Source organism: Elgaria multicarinata, chromosome 19 (genome assembly GCF_023053635.1).
Source record: "Elgaria multicarinata webbii isolate HBS135686 ecotype San Diego chromosome 19, rElgMul1.1.pri, whole genome shotgun sequence".
In the NCBI taxonomy this organism is placed as follows: Eukaryota; Metazoa; Chordata; class Lepidosauria; order Squamata; family Anguidae; genus Elgaria; species Elgaria multicarinata.
Window position 1 is genome coordinate 15,567,347 of NC_086189.1, and position 18,840 is coordinate 15,586,186.

Sequence of the window (18,840 nt, forward strand, 5' to 3'; positions counted from 1 at the left end):
CACTTCATATTTCCATGCCAGGAAGGACTGCAGCCTGCTGGATTTCTGCCTGCCAGGCTGCACTTAAAGGCACGGGGCCGCTCAAAAGAGTTAGCACTCCTAGAGCCCTTACACAATACCTTATAAACACTCCATCATATGCTGACTTTAGGCAAAAATTGTGAATGGACACAGAGGGGTGTCTGTAGTGGATTGAACCCACCCATGTGACTAGACCTCCCTCCCTCCCTCCTGGCTCCTCCCACCCAGGCAAGCGACTTTGGTTTATATTCTGGGATGGCTTGCCAAGAGGCACAGAGATTTTGCGGTGATTCCGTCTGCGGCTGAGTTCCTGTGCGGTGAGTGGGTGAAGTTTAAAAACTTACGACAGGTGATTCTTGCAGGAAAGGAGACAGGGTTCCAGGAGGAGAGAAGGAATCGATGGGGTTATGTCCTAAACTGGAGAAATGCATTGAGGGGAAAAGGATTTTTGACAGGACGTAGGTCGGCCGTTACACCTGCGTGAAAGGTTCGGGATATCTTTAGTGCCTTTAATTTTGTCCACTCCCATCTGCTGGGTGGGTGAATTCATTTGCAACCTTCCATTTAAACCTAGCCAGACGCTGCCACACGCTTTACTCTGGCAGGGATCCTATGCAACAGGTAGAAATTCAACAGGTGTTGCTTTCATATAAACCTGTGGTACGGGGGAAGGGGGTGAGCTGTAGTGTCGAAGAGAAACAATGATGAACTAGGAAGTTTCAAGCTGAAGCCTTGTCATAAATGCAGGAAGGGTTGCCTTAACTTGAGATAAAAGAGTAGTTGCCTACCTTACAGGGCTGTTGGAAAGATCGCTGCGCCTAATGTCTGTGAAAGTATTTAAGTAGAGGCTGGGTGGCCATGTATCAGTGGTGCTGCACTGGTGGACCAGGGATTGGACTACATGACCTTTGAGTTCCCTTCTAACTCTACGATTCTATGAAAAAGTGGTATAAAATGCTTTGAGTGAGTATGCCTGCTAATAGCTCAACCCTAGACACAGCAATAACATAGTTAAAATATGATATTAAAGGTGCAGGAGCTGTCCTTGCTAACCTTTCATTCCATCTAGCTGCCCTATTCTTTCTCTTCACTTCGTAACCAAAAATAAATTTTGGACGGTGAGACAGATTGAAATCGGAGGAACGTAGGAGTCTATGTAGTTTGATTTCTAACCAGACATGAACCCATCCAAGCACCTTTCTCTTTAAAAATTAACTTTGAAAAGGAACCACATCTCTGAGGATTCCAAGCTATACTCTGAGTCATAAACTCAAACTTTTGCTGGTTTATTGGCAGGGAAAACTCTGGCCTTATTTATATGGGATGAGGGGGAACCCTTATAAAGTTTTCACAACCCTTAAGTCAGATTTTTAAAATTTGATTTTAAAGATATTTCCTCCCCACTTTCCAATTCAATTTTTTTTCTAACCAATTAAGGGCATAACCCTATGCATGCTTAGATAGAAAGAAAAGTATGCTGGAAGTTGAAGGGCTTTTTTCTGTCCAAACGTGCATAGGATTGAGCCCTAAATGTGACAGCTATAATATAAAAACAGATTAATATATTGGCTAAAAAAATGTAGTAGGTTGGTAGTTAATAATAATAATAATAATAATAATAATAATAATAATAATAATAATAATATATTGAGTTCTTGTCTTTCCCTCTTCTTCTTGTAAGACTCCAACTTCACCTGTCTGTCCGTTCTAAACTTTTCCCAGATGGCTTCAGACAAAATAGTGAAGCTGCATGTGGCAAACTTCTCCCCTTTTTCCTAATCAATGAGATGTACAGAGCTGTCCTTTCAGTTGGGCTGTTTCCATGTCACTCCTAAAACAGTGATGGTGGGGGCGGTGGGATCCGAGTAGCATGACTCCTTAAGCATTGCCGAAAAAGAAAGATGAAAGAGGATGCAAAGTTGCGTGCATTTCGCATGTGCTGATTTACACGCATGGGTGCACATGTAGAAATGATTACTATACTTTTAATAGAAATGTGATACGTTTTGCCATATCGAGGAAGATGTGACCAGGTCACTCCATGTGCCTGCTCAATCTGCTGCCCAGGTGCTAGCTATGGTTGGGCAACTTCAAGGCCCATGTTCCCCCTCCTTAGGGTTCATTATCTTGAAAGCGGACTTGGACGAGCGAGTCCTTCAAACAGAAGGTTGTCTTCTGGCAGCTGTTTGAAGAGATGACTGTGCGCTATAAAGTTAGGCCACCCTGAGTCAGATTTATGCAAAACTCTTCATGGTTTTTAATTTTTGTGAACTGCCCAGAGAGCTTCAGCTATTGGGCGATATAAAAATGTAATAAATAAATATAAATAAATAAATAATAATAAAAAAAACAGCCAGTAACTCTAAAAGACTACTGAACATCCACATAAAAGAGCAACGTTTATGTTTTAAAATGTAAAGAAACTAGCAAGGAACTAAACTTTCCAAACGGCAGAATTTGGACAAACCCACTGTTCTCTCTGCTTTTCCTTGACTTTGTGGGAAAAACCTCTCTTAGCATAGCTGGTTTCTATGGGAGCCTCAAACGCTGAGCCAAAAAGAGAAGCGAAAAGCCGTCCGTTCATTCACAGGGACTGTTCCGTCCGAAACAGTCCCCGCGTTACCTCTCTTTTCTTCCCCCCCACCCTCCTCCAGAATAAATAAATAAAATCCCGTTGCGCGCACAAAGAATCGAAAATGCCGTCGCTGGTCGTCCAAAGTAGAACTGTAGAGGTCTTTGTTTAGGGCTTGGTAATTGTGCTGATGCCCGGTCTGACGGTGCCAAAGAGGCTAGCCGCACAAAATGCCAAGTTGCGCCGGGCGCTGGGGAGGCAGTGCTTCAGCAGAGAAGCATAGGTGCGCGCAACACATTTCATTAGGGTGCGCGCCCAGGGAGTTTTTGTTCCTAAAGGCCAACACTGATAGAGTACTCGATCACAAAGGACATAATTTTTATTCATTTATTTATTAAACAGTGTAGACACGGATGGCCTACTCTGTGTTCAGCTTGCCTGTCCGTTGCAGGTGAGGGAGGGGAATGAGGAAATTCCCCTTGAGCCCCAGCATTGGTGGGGCTTTGTAATCATAGAATAGCAGAGTTGGAAGGGGCCTACAAGGCCATCAAGTCCAACCCCCTGTTCAATGCAGGAATCCACCCTAAAGCATCCCTGACTGGTGGTTGTCCACCTGCCTCTTGAAGGCCTCTAGTGTGGGAGAGCCCACCACCTCCCTAGGTAACTGGTTCCATTGTCGTACTGTTCTAACAGTCAGGAAGCTTTTCCTGATGTCCAGCTGGAATCTGGCTTCCTGTAACTTGAGCCCGTTATTCCGTGTCCTGCACTCTGGGAGGATCGAGTTGATACTGACCAGAGGAAGGGCTTATGAGATTATATTAATAATACCCTATTTCTTCGATTCTAAGACACACTTTTTTTTCCCATATAAACTTCTCTAAAAATGGGGTGCATCTTAGAATCGCGGGTGTGTCTTAGGGTTGTTGTTTTTCTGTTGGTGGTACTGAAATTAGTGTGCGTCTTACAATCGACGGCGTCTTACAATCGAAGAAATACGGTAATAATAATAATTTATTTCTTACTCGCCTCTCCACTTGGATCGAGGCGGGGAACAACAGTGAACATAGAACACATTAAAAACTGATTAAAAACATGCCATACGTGATTAAAACATCCTTAAAACATTCTAAAATTTCACTGGATAGGCCTGCCGGAAGAGATCAGTCTTTATGGCTTTCTTAAATTCCGGAAGACTGTTAAGTTGATGAATCTCCTCCGGCAGGCCATTCCACAGTCTGGGAGCGGCAGAAGAGAAGGTCCTCTGAGTTATGGTTGTCAGCCTAGTCTTTGCTGACTGAAGTAGATTCTTCCCAGAGGACCGGAGTGTGTGGGGCGGATTGTACGGGAGAAGGCGATCCTGCAGGTAGCCTGGACCCAAACCATGTAGGGCTTTAAAGGTGATAACCAACACTTTGTACTTCACCCAGAAACTAATCACCTCTATGGATTCATTCCCTGGCCTCCCGGCAGGGTGATTCCTTTTCACTCCTGCTGCCTGGAGCAGTGGCGTGCTGTCAGGGGCGGTAGCAGCAGAGGACTGTTCATGGCACATCTGGTTCCCCCTTTGGATCCCTACTCGATGGCCCCCTCAATTCAGCTCTTATTGTTTGAGACTTTAGGGTGTGCCCGGGCGCACCCGGCACACCTCTTGTGCATGCCTATGTAGAGAAGCTGATGGTCAAAATTTCAGCCTCCCTGGCTGATGAGGGATCAGAGCTAAGGAAAGAATGGGTAATGCCACCATGGTGACAAAGTCAAGGAGGACTGCCGTGTAAGGCCTTATTTGAGTTAAAACCAGCACCTTGAATTAAGCTTAGAAATTTACAAGCAGCCAGTACAAGCAGGCCAGAATTGATGTTGTATGCTCACTCTTTCTGGTCCCTGCTATTACTCTGGCTGCTGCATTTCACTCCAGCTTTTGAACCGTCTTCAAGGGCAGCCCTACGTAGAGCACTTTGCAGTAATCTAACTTGGAGGTTACCAGAGCATAGACTATTAAAGCAAAGGAGGCTTCCTCCCGCAGGTTCCCAAAACATCTCCACTTGGGAAACTAGTTAGCCTGGTTAGGAGTGAAAAGCTCCCAGCTCATCCCGAGATCTCAGTGAGAAAAGATTGACATAACTGTGAGAGGCCCATCCAGGGAAGGAGGCCTGCTCTTGTCAGCTAAAGCCTGCTAAAAACTGTTCACTGTGTTAGGCTACACAGGTCTCTTAGCAGCATTTTGGAACTCTGTGAAGTCCATATTTCTGCTCATTAACCAACTCACTACAGTGGAGAATTTATGGAAGTGCTCATGGTATAATCTCAACATTTCAAATGTGCCCCAAAATCCAAAAAGCTTGGGTAGCCCTGAACTACCCTATAAAAAGCAACTTGATCAAGGCTGTATAGTGAGCCTAAGGCAGAGACAAAAACCCGGAACCCGTCTCCTGGCTCCTAACAGCTTTTGGCATCCTGTCCTGTTGGCAAAATGTCTTGACCTCTGGTACTCAACATGAATGAGGGTCTTCCTTGTCTTCTGCTTCCTGATAGATAACGATGTCTCAGTCCAAAGGTGTGGTGGTCCTGGCCTACAGCGGTGGGTTGGACACATCCTGCATTCTGGTCTGGCTGAAGGAGCAAGGCTATGAGGTCATCACTTACCTGGTAAGAGGACAATGTGGTCTTCGGCAAGACCTCGAGGGCAACGGAAGGAGCTCAGTGGTAGGGTGGCCACTCACACACTGCCCCCGAAGAGGAAACACATCCCAGAAATGGAAGACGAAGGGAGACGCCAATTTGCATCACATTTGCCTAGGCAAATGTATAGAGCCATAGATCATAGAATCATAGAATAGCAGAGTTGGAAGGGGCCTACAAGGCCATCGAGTCCAACCCCCTGCTCAATGCAGGAATCCACCCTAAGGCATCGCTGACAGATGGTTGTCCAGCTGCCTCTTGAAGGCCTCTAGTGTGGGAGCGCCCACAACCTCCCTAGGTAACTGATTCCATTGTCGTACTGCTCTAACAGTCAGGAAGTTTTTCCTGATGTCCAGCCGGAATCTGGCTTCCTTTAACTTGAGCCCGTTATTCCATGTCCTGCACTCTGAGAGGACCAAGAAGAGATCCTGGCCCTCCTCTGTGTGACAACCTTTTAAGTATTTGAAGAGTGCTCTCATGTCTCCCCTCAATCTTCTCTTCTCCAGGCTAAACAGGCCCAGTTCTTTCAGCCTCTCTTCATAGGGCTTTGTTTGCAAACTTAGAAATAACAATTGCAATTTAAATTGGAATAGAGAGCCTCAGCAGAGTGTGCGTACCACCTCAGTCTGGTGTCCAGATGCCAACTGTGGATGGGGTACGGATTGGGGCCAGGATCCTTGATTTAGTTCCTGTCTCTGATTCAGATTCGGAGGCGGGGCTGGAAGAAGCTAGGATGGGAGACGGGAGAGGAAATTCCCTAGGAGTCAGCCAAGAGCTCTCTGAGCATATCTATAAGGGCGCAATCCTATGTTTATCCAGGAAAAAATCCTACAGTTCCCAGCATTAATGGTAGGTACTGTGTGATATTTTTCAGTCTAAACGTGCATAGGATTGCACCCTAATTCTTGTCAAGGATAAAAAAATCCACTTTGGTTTGTAAGGCAACTCTGTTTTATTGAGCATAATACAGCTGTAAGAAGAAAGTCCTAGCTGTTGTGTACTATAGCTCTCTCTGGGAGACGTATGAGGCAAAGTGCCAGGCAATTGACAAAGCTTTATTGCAAGCGATAAACACTTCTGTAACACAAACTAGGCACCTTCTGTGAAGCTCCTCCTTAGGCAAAAACTATGCAAACTAAGCAAGACAATTGTCCGTTCAAAGAAAAGAAAAGGCTTTTCAAATATCCATAACTTCAAGGTGGTTGATGCATGGGTGATTTCCCATGCAATCTGTCCGCCTGTCTCTTTGCCGCTAACCTCGCTGAACGTTTTAGTTTCCAGCGATTCCTAGCATCTAGTAAGGTTTCTGAATGCTCACCCCCGGAAGTTGACTCCCTGTCCCCTGAAGGCATAGAATTTGGCCTTGAAGAGATAGACTCTGGAGGGGGCAGATTTCCAGCTGAAGCCTCTCCTGTGTGAACCTCCTCCCCTACTGGCTCAGTGTCTTCTGAGTCTGAATCTGTTTGATTGATTACCTGCATCACCTGCTCCCAATACAGGAGCAGTAGGGCTATACATGACATCACCGACATTCTCAACTGGCAGTGTGAAGAGCAGGTGTATTTATACACAGTAGCATCTTAACCAATTAGCAGCTGGCAAAGTTCTAAAGCAAAACAAAGACAGGTCAGAGAAAACTTCTTCATTATACCTTATCAACTGGTGGCCCGTAACTCTTCTGGCGATGTCAGATTGACTTGGATGGTCGGTCCTCTGAATCAAATATTCACGTGTTCTGCTTTTGTTTATCTTCCAGGCCAACATTGGACAAGATGAAGACTTTGAGAAAGCAAGAGCAAAAGCACTCTCCTTGGGAGCCAAAAAGGTAACAGCCGTGTGGACAGTGCTATCAAAGGGGGTGCAAATCGGCAGGCCTCTTGAACTGGCCTACTTTGCAGGATTGTTTTTATTTGCAATCAATAGGCCATTGAGATGTTGTTTTAAATACAAGTATATGGGCAAACGTAATACAACAGAATAATAAGACAGGGCTCAGATCTACACCAAGCAGGATGCAACAGATTGAAAACAATTTGAAAACTGTATATAGCATGAGTCCTGGGACCCAACGGTTGTCAATACCGTAATAAACTGTTTTAAAGCAGTAGTGTAGATCCAGCCAGGGTCTATAAAATACTATTTTAGGGTGAACAGGCCATCATATGTGATCTGGAGATCTGGTAATCACCTGCACGGTGATTACCTTGTTGGTACCTTGAAGAAGAATGATTGCAAGAGACTCTGTAGACCATCCTAGAAAGGACTGAAAGATGGGATGTAGGATATCCTTTCTTGCTCCTTGGTAGCTGCTACTTTCTTAGGTAGGGTGACCATATGAAAAGGAGGACAGTTATATAGAAAAGGGAATTTCAGCAGGTGTCATTAGCATGCATGCAGCACCAGGTGAAATTCCCTCTTCATCACAGCAGTTGAAGCTGCAGGAGCCCTGCTCTCTTGACCAGATACAAAAGAGGGCAGGATTCCTGCAGCTTTAACTCTTGCGATGAAGAGGGAATTTCACCAGCTGCTGAATGCTAACAAATGACACCTGGTGAAATTCCCTTTTCTAGACAACTGTCCTCCTTTTCATATGGTCACCCTAACTCAGAAAGTCTGACTGAGTGCCTGACACTGAAATCTCGGAGCAAGGACTTCTTTGCTTGGGAAAGGACTGCTGGTGTGTGTAAGTGTGTTTTAAAAAGTCTCTGTTTATAAATGTCCAACACTGTCCATATTCCCTTCCTAAACTATTTTTGCTAGCATCTTTGGGAGAAGTATGGTTAGAAAGATGAGATGGATAAGGCTCAGTTTGAGTGGTCTGTTACCTCTCATCTGGGAAAGAGGTTCCTAAATGTCTCCTCCTGTTCGTGGATCATGTCCGGTTACTTTCTGGTGGGTAATCAAATGCCTGCTGGTTGATAGATCCCGACCGCACTTAAACCAAAGGACATTCTCAGGATCACTGAGCAGAAATCAGTAATGGTTTAACTACAGTATAGACTGACCAGGCACTCTTTTCTGGTAAATTTTAAACTATGCGCGACTTTTGTATCTGGTCAAGAGGGCAGGGCTCCTGCAGCTTTAACAGTTGTGATGAAGAGGTAATTTCAGCAGCTGCTGCATGCATACTAATGACCCCTGCTGAAATCCCCTTTTCAACACAACTGTTGAAGATACAGGAGCCGTGTCCTCCTTTCCATATGGTCACTTTAGCTTGCTCATAATATTCTTGCACATTTAATGCAGGTACAGCACAGGGTTTAAAAAGAAGTTAGTTCAGTCCATTTTGTGTTCCATTACACAAGTGTGCAAACGTATGTGTGTTCCCAGCAATGGAGGAAGGTCAGAGAGAGAGAAAGAGAGAGAGAGAGAGAGAGGAGAGGGAAGGGAGAAGCAAAATCTGAGATCCTGTGATCTAAATTCCCATGAACTTACTATCTCCAACGCTGCCCCGTTACAGTAACATGCAGACGAGTTTGCAATATTCCCCAAAGACTCACTCCTTGTTCTAGACGCTGATAAATAAACACCACCAGGGCCGGTGCTACCATAGAGACCACTCAGGCGGCTGCCTAGAGCGCCAAGCTAAGAGGGGCGCCGGGCACAGTGCAGCACTCACTTGCATTGGCTGTGAGCCGGCCGGCCCAAGGATTCAGCTGGGCCTGGGCGGGTGAGATGGCACCCCGCGCCCGCCCAGCCGAAGCGAAGCCAGGGACGCTGGGGTGGGGGTGGGTCCGCTCCACATTTGGACTTCCAGAACACGCCTGAAAGAGAGAGAGAGAGAGAGAGAATATATGGGTGCATGGGGTCTTTGAGTGAATGCCTGTGTTCATGCGTGTTTGTTTGGAGTGAGTGATGCTGAGTGTGTGTGTGTGCGCGCACGTGTGAGTTGGGGGTGGGATGATTTGGAGGTGATATTCCTATTAAATAATGCATTTTAGACCCATAGACATTCCTTTCCAATTGTTTGCTATAATCGGCATGACGTATTTCTTGCACTTTAAAATAAATTTAGCAGTTTCAAGTTTTGTGCTTCTTATTTTTTCCAGGAAACATACATTCTTAAAAATCAAAGTTGGCATTTGTGTGTGTGTGTGTGAGTGTGTGAAAGTAGCTCACCTTGCCTAGGGCGCAAAATAGTCTGGCACCAGCCCTGAACACCACCCCACCTATTTCTCCTCTTCCCCGCCCCCTGCAAAACCCCACACGTTCAGGTTTACATTGAAGATATTAGCAGAGAATTTGTGGAAGAATTTATCTGGCCAGCCGTCCAAGCCAACGCTGTCTACGAGGACCGTTACCTCCTCGGCACTTCCTTGGCCAGGCCGTGCATTGCTCGCAAACAGATGGAAATCGCTCAGAAAGAAGGCGCCCGGTACGTCTCGCACGGAGCCACAGGCAAGGTAAGGCGCGGGGGGGGGGGTGTCTCCTGTTTAAAGATGCAACTGGAGCTAAGAGAATGAGGCAATTCCTGCGATAAATGGTGGAGAGGCTGCTTCAGGGCATTTCAACATGAGGCTCTCATCCCGCGTCTTTACCAGGGCTTCTGCTTTCTTTGCAGGATTAAGATTGGCTTCTTTACACGTGCTTTTCCGCCGGGGATTTTCTTTCTGTACCGTGTGTGTGTTGCGGGACACTGGGGCTCCCAGGGCGAAGAATCCATCCTCCAAATTCTTGTCAAGTGGCTCTCTCATTTTCTCCTCCTTTCAATGCAATGTTCTGCCCAATGAAAGCTTTGACAAGCAAGTGACACTTCCATAAATAAATCTATGAATGGACAGATTTATAATAATAAAAGAGGATATACATCTGTTCATCTGTACCATAGCAGCAAGAACATGAAACCTCAAACTCAGCACCAAGCGAAAGTATGTGTGGAATAGCTTCCTTGAACTCTGTCCTCATGGGTAGTTTAAGAATCCGGCTTTCTGAGCCATGTCTGTTTTCCGTCCCTGTTAAAAATTAGTTAAACTGCTTTTAGAGAGAGCGAAGAGTCCACTTATGATTCAGGACTTCTTGGCTGGCACTTCTATCGGCCAGCTCAACAGTAAAAATAAACTTTCTGAGGCTCCCAGGACTTTCTGCTATGCAAGTATCTCATGAGTCCTTGCCAGTAAGTTATTGTTACATTTTAATATTTCATTTATATCATAAAATCATAGAATAGTAGAGTTGGAAGGGGCCTATAAGGCCATCGAGTCCAATCCCCTGCTCAATGCAGGAATCCACCCTAAAGCATCCCCGACAGATGCTTGTCCAGCTGCCTCTTGAAGGACTCTAGTGTGGGAGAGCCCACAACCTCCCTAGGTAACTGATTCCATTGTCGTACTGGTCTAACAGTCAGGAAGTTTTTCCTGATGTCCAGCCGGAATCTGGCTTCCTTTAACTTGAGCCCCTTATTCCGTGTCCTGCACTCTGGGAGGATTGAGAAGAGATCCTGGCCCTCCTCTGTGTGACAACCTTTTAAGTATTTGAAGAGCCGTCCACGTTGGTGGCCGTCGCTACATCTTGTGGTAGCAAATTCTGTAGCTTAACTATGTACTGGGAGACGAAGATCTTCCTTCTGTTCTGAATCTCCCACCAATTCGAATCATAGAATCACAGAATCATAGAATAGTAGAGTTGGAAGGGTCCTAAAAGGTCATCAAGTCCAACCTCCCAATTACCTCCCAATGACCCCATTGGGTTCTAGAATTATGAGAGAGAAATATCTTGGTAGGGTCACCTTTCTTCCACAAGAGGGTGCCAGAAACCCATGTTTTGAAAATGTATCTTTGCCATCCTTAATCTGATGACTCAGGGTTTCACTGTGTGATAAGGTAGAAACTGTCCAGCAGGGGCAGAAGCAGACCACAGAAGAGGACTTAGGATTTTCCAACGTAGTAGTGCAGCTAGGTTATTTAAAACTCTGGACTGAATGGTCTTAAGACCCCGGGCATACTTCAGTCACTCCTAACTAGGGTAACCGTATGCAAAGGAGGACAAGGCTCCTATATCTTTAACAGTTGTATTGAAAAAGGGAATTTCAACAGGTGTCCTTTGTATGCATCCAGCACCTGGTGAAATTCCCTCTTCATCGCAACAGTTAAAGCTGCAGGAGCCCTGCCCTCTTTTGTATCTGATCAATGGGGCAGGACTACTGCAACTTTAGCTATTGAGATGAAGAGGGAATTTCACCAAGGCAAGATCTACACTACTGCTTTAAAAACGTTTATAACAGTAGTGACAACTGTTGCAGCCCGGGACACCCTCCATATACAGTTTTCAAAATGGTTTCAGAGTGTCGTATCCTGTTTGGTGTAGATCTGGCCCAGGTGCTGCATACATACAAATGACACCGGCTAAATTTCAATTTCCAATAGACCAAGACGCACAAGATGGGCTTCAAAGCCATGCTGCTTTTTCTTTCTTTTTTAAGCACAATATTTTAATTTTGGATCTGATTTAATTTTTCACGCCACTTCAGAGGGTCAAAGATTCTGTCGCGTTGTCTTAATTCTGTGTTCTGTGTGAAGCGAGTTATATAACAGTTGTGCCAAGAATGGCTTACCTCTTGTGTGAAATAGCTTTGGGGGGTGTGTGTGATTTTTATCCCAGACTGTGACACTAGAAGAAAGTTCCTTTTTAATGTTAAAAGAAAAAGGGCAGTGCCAAACTACACATTTAATAAATCATGTACTTTGCTCCTTTTCATGGTTTTAACTTTTGTGAACTGCCCAGAGAGCTTATTTATTTATTTATTTATTTATTGCATTTCTATACCGCCCAATAGCCGAAGCTCTCTGGACGGTTCACAAAAATTAAATCCATTCAAAGTATAAAACAACAGTATAAAACCATAACATAAAATACGATATAAAAGCTCAACCAGATCAAAACAGCAGCAATGCAAAATTTCAGCTTTGGCTATTGGGCGGTATAAATAAATAAATACTGAGTGGACAGTGGACATTAAAAAAAGTATGAATGAAGGTTCAATTTGTTGGCTTTGCTGTGTAGAGTCATTGTTGTTCTTGTTATTTATTGAATGCTTATAAAGGGATAAAGTTTTTCTGAGTGCTGTTCATAGATTGAGAGATCAGACAGTCCCTATTCCAAGGTTCGCAATTGAATAGACACAAAAGGAAAAGGGATGAGGAGGGTAGAGGAAAGCAAGTGTTGGAGCAGTTACTTGTTCACTGGGTGATGGCCAGCTGAGGGTGCAGCTTGCCTTGCCATGATATTCTTCCTGAGAGGAAGAGGGTGCAGCTCCCAGGCCCTTGGTGTCCTGGTAATCGATGAGGTCAGAGGGAGCTGCCCTTCTGTTCTCCAGTTGAATAGGTATCGCATCAATAATTCTTGCTCCATCTCTTCTGGTTCCCCCCTTACGATCTGAATATTTTCCATCTATGATGTGGACTAGCAGCTTTAAAGTCGGCAAAAGAAAGCAAGTGAGCTTTTCTTGCAGGGGACGTCTATATCATCCTCGTTAGTACTTGGTGGAATTGAGCCTCGACGTTCAACTGCAAGTCCAAAGGTGGCCAGTCACGTTGGAGCAGACAAATGTATTTATTTACAATATTTATATACCTCTCCCCGTTGAAAATTTCGGAGCGGTGTACGAGATAACATAAAATAAAAACAGAATAAAAACACTTTAAAATAGATTTTAAAAGAAGCAAAGTGTACAGTAAACCTCAGCTGGTCATTAAGGAAAGGCTTCCTGGAATAATGATGTTTTCAGGAGGCGCTGAAAGGAATACAAAGTTGGCACCTGCCTGACCTCCAGAGGCAGGGAATTCCATAGGAGGGGGGCCACCACACTGAAGGCTCTTCTCCTGGTGGACTCCAATCGGAGGATGGGTCTATGTGGAACCACCAGGAGCAGGCCCTCAGATGACCTCAGTGACTGGGCAGGTTGGTAGGGGAGAAGGCGCACTCTCTGGTATCCTGGTCCCAAATGGTTGGTTCTGGACCCATCTGGCAGGATCTGAGCATCTGTGATGAGGAGCAGTTGAATCCTACTTTGCGGTCCAACTCCTGTTCTCTCCTTTCAGGGTAACGATCAGATTCGGTTTGAGCTCACCTACTACGCCCTCTGCCCTCAGATCAAGGTAAGAAGCTCTCTCATTTCCGATTACCCCACAAACAAATCGAAGCCCCGTTCAGGATCCCCATTCCTGGCATTTGGGATGGGGAACTGAATCTCTACGGAAACGGTCTCAATAGCTGCTCTCGACAGACGCCATTTTGTTTTTTTCCTCTGAAGTTATTTGTTTATCTGTGTGAGGACGGGGGGGGGGATAAATGCAAATGAATAAATGAATGGAATGCAAAATTAGCGAGGCTGTCAGCAATGAAAACAAGTAAGATTCCAAAGCTATTTTTCTCACCTTGAGCACTCCTATTAATTATATGAGCATGAATTGAGTAATGGGTTTCATCTGCATATGAATAAGGTCATTTTGAGGTGGGGAGGAGAGACATCTCTGCTTTTAGATAATGCATGTAGATGTCACATCAGGTATTAGTATGTTTTCCCTTACAAATGACAGCTCTAGGAGAGAAGGGATTTTAATCAGGAAATTGGGGAGCAGATGGGTTAAACCTCCTTCCCTAGCACCAAAGTCCCAATCTGAATTGGGCACCTCTGCCCTGTAAAAAAAAATTAATTAATTACAGGACATTCTAGCCATGCTACCTTAAACAGTAACGGATTTATTGAGACCAGAGGTACCTTATCCACTGAAGGTGCTAAATTAGCATAGCAAAGCTAGTAAGAACATCCTATCGCCAATTACGGCTTTGGTGAGTGGTCGCCATGTTTCTACCCAGCTCATCTGAGCTTTGCATAGAAAATGTCACGGAGTAGACCTCTAGTGTGTACACGCGTGTAATTCTGATGAGATCCAGCCATGCAAAGGTGCCGTCGTACACGGCAAAGCTAAATCACACAGGGGAGCGTGCCTCAAAGTTGTGAAATGGTCTACAGGTAGGGATGGGCAAATCTGTCATAAGAAGAAGGCCAAGGGTCCACCTAGTACAGCATTCTGTTCACACAATGGCCAACCAGCTGCTGCTTGTCTATAATGTGAGCCAACAGTGCGACAAATGCTATTTTAGGATGCATTAAAAGAAGTATGGCTTCCAAATCGCATGAGGTACTGGTTCCTCTCTATTCGGCCCTGGTTAGGCCTCATCTTGAGTATTGCGTCCAGTTCTGGGCTCCACAATTCAAGAAGGACGCAGACAAGCTGGAGCGTGTTCAGAGGAGGGCAACCAGGATGATCAGGGGCCTGGAAACAAAGCCCTATGAAGAGAGACTGGAAGAACTGGTCATGTTTAGCCTGGAGAAGAGAAGATTGAGGGGAGACATGAGAGCACTCTTCAAATACTTAAAAGTTGCCACACAGAGGAGGGCCAGGATCTCTTCTCCATCATCCCAGAGTGCAGGATATGGAATAACGGGCTCAAGTTACAGGAAGCCAGAATCCGGCTGGACATCAGGAAAAACTTCCTGACTGTTAGAGCAGTACGACAGTGGAACCCATGATCTAGGGAGGTTGTGGGCTCTCCCACACTAGAGGCCTTCAAGAGGCAGCTGGACAGCCATCTGTCAGGGATTCTTTAAGGTGGATTCCTGCATTGAGCAGGGGGTTGGACTCGATGGCCTTATAGGCCCCTTCCAACCTTACTATTCTATGATTCTATAGTATATCTACCCAATAATGTTCTTTGTTGGAATACTCAGTGATGGAATGTTCTCCTTTTTGAAGCTTCCTTTGAAAACCCAGTTTGCATATCTATGGCCATAGTTAGACCTAAGGTTTATCCCTGGATCATCCAGGGGTTAAACCTATTTATCTAGGTGACACACAGGGGATCCACTGCTCAGGCAGAGGCGAACCCTGGATGATCCCAGGATAAACCGTAGGTCTAGCTGTGGCCCAAGTTAATTTATTTTGCAATTTAAAAAAGTATTTTTGGTACAACCCTAGACATAATTAGACAGAATAAAGTCCTACAACCCCCAGCGTTCCCCAGCCAGCCGTACTTACTAGGTAACGCTGGGAATTGTAGGACTTTCCCCTCTCTAAACATGCATAGGATTGCGCCCTTACAAAATTACTTGATCAAAGCAATATGTAGGCATGGCAAGTCACCCCAAACATCAATAAATGACCAGAAATCACACATCCAGTTTATTAAAAAGAAAGGAAAAAAATATAAACAGATTTTAAAATGTGAAACGTTTCAGCATAAAACCCCAGCTACAGTTGATTCTTTTAAACATCCTCACCCTCATTGTCTGCTGCCCAGTTAATATCAGAAGTATTTTTTTAATTTAATTGATCTAACCAGTTAATCAAGTGAATATTGCAGCTCTTGTATTCTCCTGCATTCTATTCTATGACTTTAGACACATTCTGCCTTTTTATTGGAGTCCATCCAACTCTTATATAGTTGGATAGCCAGGCTATCTGAAGGGGACGCCTCCTCCCATTTGTACCTGCCCGGACCCTAAGGTCATCCTCAGGGGTCCTTCTCCGTGAGCCCCTGCCAAAGGAAGCGAGGCAGGTGGCTACCAGGAGCAGGGCCTTCTCTGCTGTGGCACCCCGGCTGTGCAATGAGCTCCCTAAGGAGGTTCGCCTGGCAACTACACTATAATCTTTTAGATGCCTTTTTATTCTTCCAGTATTTTAACAATCTGTAAACTTCGCTGTTTAAAATTTGTAATTTAAATTTGTATTTTTGCATTGCTGCAGTTTTTATCTTAGTTGTGCTTTTATGTTGTATTTTATATTACGGTTTTATACTGTTGTTTTATACTTTGAATGGTCTTAGTTTTGTGAACCGCCCAGGGACCTTCGGCTATTGGGCGGTAGAGAAATGCAATAAATAAATAAATACATCTTAGACAACATCCCTCTATGCTCAATATGCAAAACCTGAAGCTGCTTCCTCTAACTGGATGAGATGAATCCCTTAAAATAATAAATATTTTTTTTAAAAAAACGGGTTAGGATGGGAACAGACACACTTGGCTTTTGATGGAATTGTTATGATCCTTTAATTGGCTGACTCTTTTAACCCAAGCAGCCAGGGTGAGCAGCTGGTGAGGATAAATGGACCCTTCTTCTTCTATCACACCTTGCCCTGGGCAGGTTGTCGTGGTTGTTAAGTTACAGTGGCAGCTTGGAAGGTTCTTGGATTACCTTTGTTTGGCGAGATTAATGTGGATACTTAATGCTTGGTGCTCCTGGCTATTGCAAAGGCTTTGAAACTCTCCCTACATAATGCAAGAGTTGGTTCTAAGAGTTGCTTTGTGGGTGGGATTTGCTCTTCAACTTGGGGAGTCAGGATCTGTGACGGGGTTTGCAGGCTGACTGAAAGGGGGGGGGTCGCAGCAACAGTGTTATCACCCCTGCAGAAATAAAGAAGTGGACCCATCCGAATGCAGGTTTGGGCCAAAATTGGCTTCCTCGGTTTGAAAAGGTTAAAGGTTACTGCTCGAGAGCCAAAGCGGCATCACGTGGTTAACACCATTCCAAAGGCTTTCTCCCAGTGAGCAGTTCTGAACTCTGGGGGAAAAAACCAATCTGTCCATCTCCCAACAGCCCACTGAGCGGGGGATAGATAATCATAGAATCATAGAATAGCAGAGTTGGAAGGGGCCTACAAGGCCATCGAGTCCAACCCCCTGCTCAAGGCAGGAATCCACCCTAAAGCCTCCCTGACAGATGGTTGTCCAGCTGCTTCTTGAAGGCCTCTAGTGTGGGAGAGCCCACCACCTCCCTAGGTAACTGATTCCATTGTCATACTGCTCTAACAGTCAGGAAGTTTTTCCTGATGTCCAGACGGAATCTGGCTTCCTGTAACTTGAGCCCGTTATTCCGTGTCCTGCACTCTGGGAGGATCGAGAAGAGATCCTGGCCCTCCTCTGTGGGACAACCTTTGAAGTATTTGAAGAGTGCTCTCGTGTCTCCCCTCAATCTTCTCTTCTCCAGGCTAAACATGCCCAGTTCTGGGAGGATCCTCCAGTTCTGGGAGGATCGAGAAGAGATCCTGGCCCTCCTCTGTGGGACAACCTTTGAAGTATTTGAAGAGTGCTCTCGTGTCTCCCCTCAATCTTCTCTTCTCCAGGCTAAACATGCCCAGTTCTTTCAGGCTATCAACTCATGGAGGAGAAGGCTACTAGCCCTGATGACTATGTGCTACCTCCAGTATCTGAGGCAGTGAGCCTGTGTGCACCAGTTGCTGGGGAATATGGGTGGGAGGATGCTGTTGTACTGTGTCCTGCTTTGTTGGTCCCAGGTCAACAGCTGGTTGGGTACAGAGTGCTGGACTCGGTGGACCCTCAGCCTGATCCAGCAGGGCACTTCTTTTGTTCTTATGAGACAGAAGGGAGAGTGTCCTCTTCCATCACCATCTTGTGAAGGTTCAGGTTAGCAAGGGAGCTGTCCAGCATGGCGCACAGGAAGATGTTGCTTCAGCAATGGCTAGGCTCTAACTGAGCAGCTTTATAGGTGATGCTGCTTCTGCCCCTCCCCTGCCCGGCTTGCCCTTAGGGCTCTGATCCAGAGCATGCAATGATATCTGACATGCTTCTGAATGAACACGGGGCTTAAAAAGTGCAGAGAAGGGCAACTAAAATGATTAAGGGGCTGGAGCATCTCCCCTATGAGGGAAGGTTACATCAACTGGGATTATTTACCTTGGGAAAAGGGAGATTAAGGGGAGACATGATGATAGAGGTGTACAGAATTATGCCTGGTGTGGAGAATGTGGATAGGGAGATATTTTTCTCCTTCTCTCAAAATACTAGAACCCAAGGGGGTCATCCCATGAAACTGATGGGTGGGAGATCCAGGACAAATAAAAGGAAGGACTTCTTCACACAGCGCATAGTTAAATTATGGAACTCACTACCACAAGATGTCGTGATGGCTTCAAAAGGGGGTTGGATAAATTCCTGGAGGCGAAGGCTATCCATGGCTACTAGCCCTGAGGGTTGTGTGCTGTCTCCAGTATTCGAGGCAATAACCCTGTGTGCACCAGTTGCTGGGGAACATGGGAGGGAGGGTGCTGTTGCACCATGTCCTGCTTGTTCATCCCTGGCCGATGGCTGGTTGGCCACTGTGTGAACAGAATGCTGGACTAGATGGACCCTTGGTCTGATCCAGCATCAGGGCTCTGCTGATGTTCTTATGCTGCTGTGGTCCTGGGAGTGAATATTGAGCTATATGGGCCAGTGCTCTGACACAACATAATCAAGCTTTCTAGCTGGCTGGGGATAATGGGAGTTATACTCCACACACATCTGGAGGGCGTCAGGTTGGTGAAGCCTGCTCTATGCCCTATTTGTCATAGGTAGTTCACTGGGCTCAACCTCAACAATACTTCTAGTCAAGTGAGGTGTGGGTTTGGGTTTTTCAGGGCTGCCACTTTCCCAGGGATCTCATTCTGCTGCCCCTTCCTTCCTAGGTTTAAGGGATCAGCCCAGTATCGCTTCAGATCCTCTTAGAGTTGCCAACTGGTAACTGGGCATGAGAGTACCTTTAGAGCAGGGGTGCGCCACATGCAGCCCC

The 18,840-nt window shown here is 45.5% G+C and overlaps 1 protein-coding gene across 1 annotated transcript in view; it reads left to right on the top strand.

Annotated features, from left to right (window-relative positions):
• The first annotated feature begins 244 nt into the window (after positions 1–244).
• ASS1 (argininosuccinate synthase 1) overlaps positions 245–18,840 on the top strand; it is an 82,192-nt gene continuing 63,596 nt past the window's right edge. Inside the window, exons 1-5 of the mRNA XM_063144433.1 lie at positions 245–338; positions 5,126–5,239; positions 7,029–7,097; positions 9,487–9,675; positions 13,309–13,365. Of these exons, the coding sequence (XP_063000503.1) occupies positions 5,132–5,239; positions 7,029–7,097; positions 9,487–9,675; positions 13,309–13,365 (423 nt within the window). The 5' untranslated portion in view covers positions 245–338; positions 5,126–5,131. The remainder of the gene's footprint in view (positions 339–5,125; positions 5,240–7,028; positions 7,098–9,486; positions 9,676–13,308; positions 13,366–18,840) is intronic.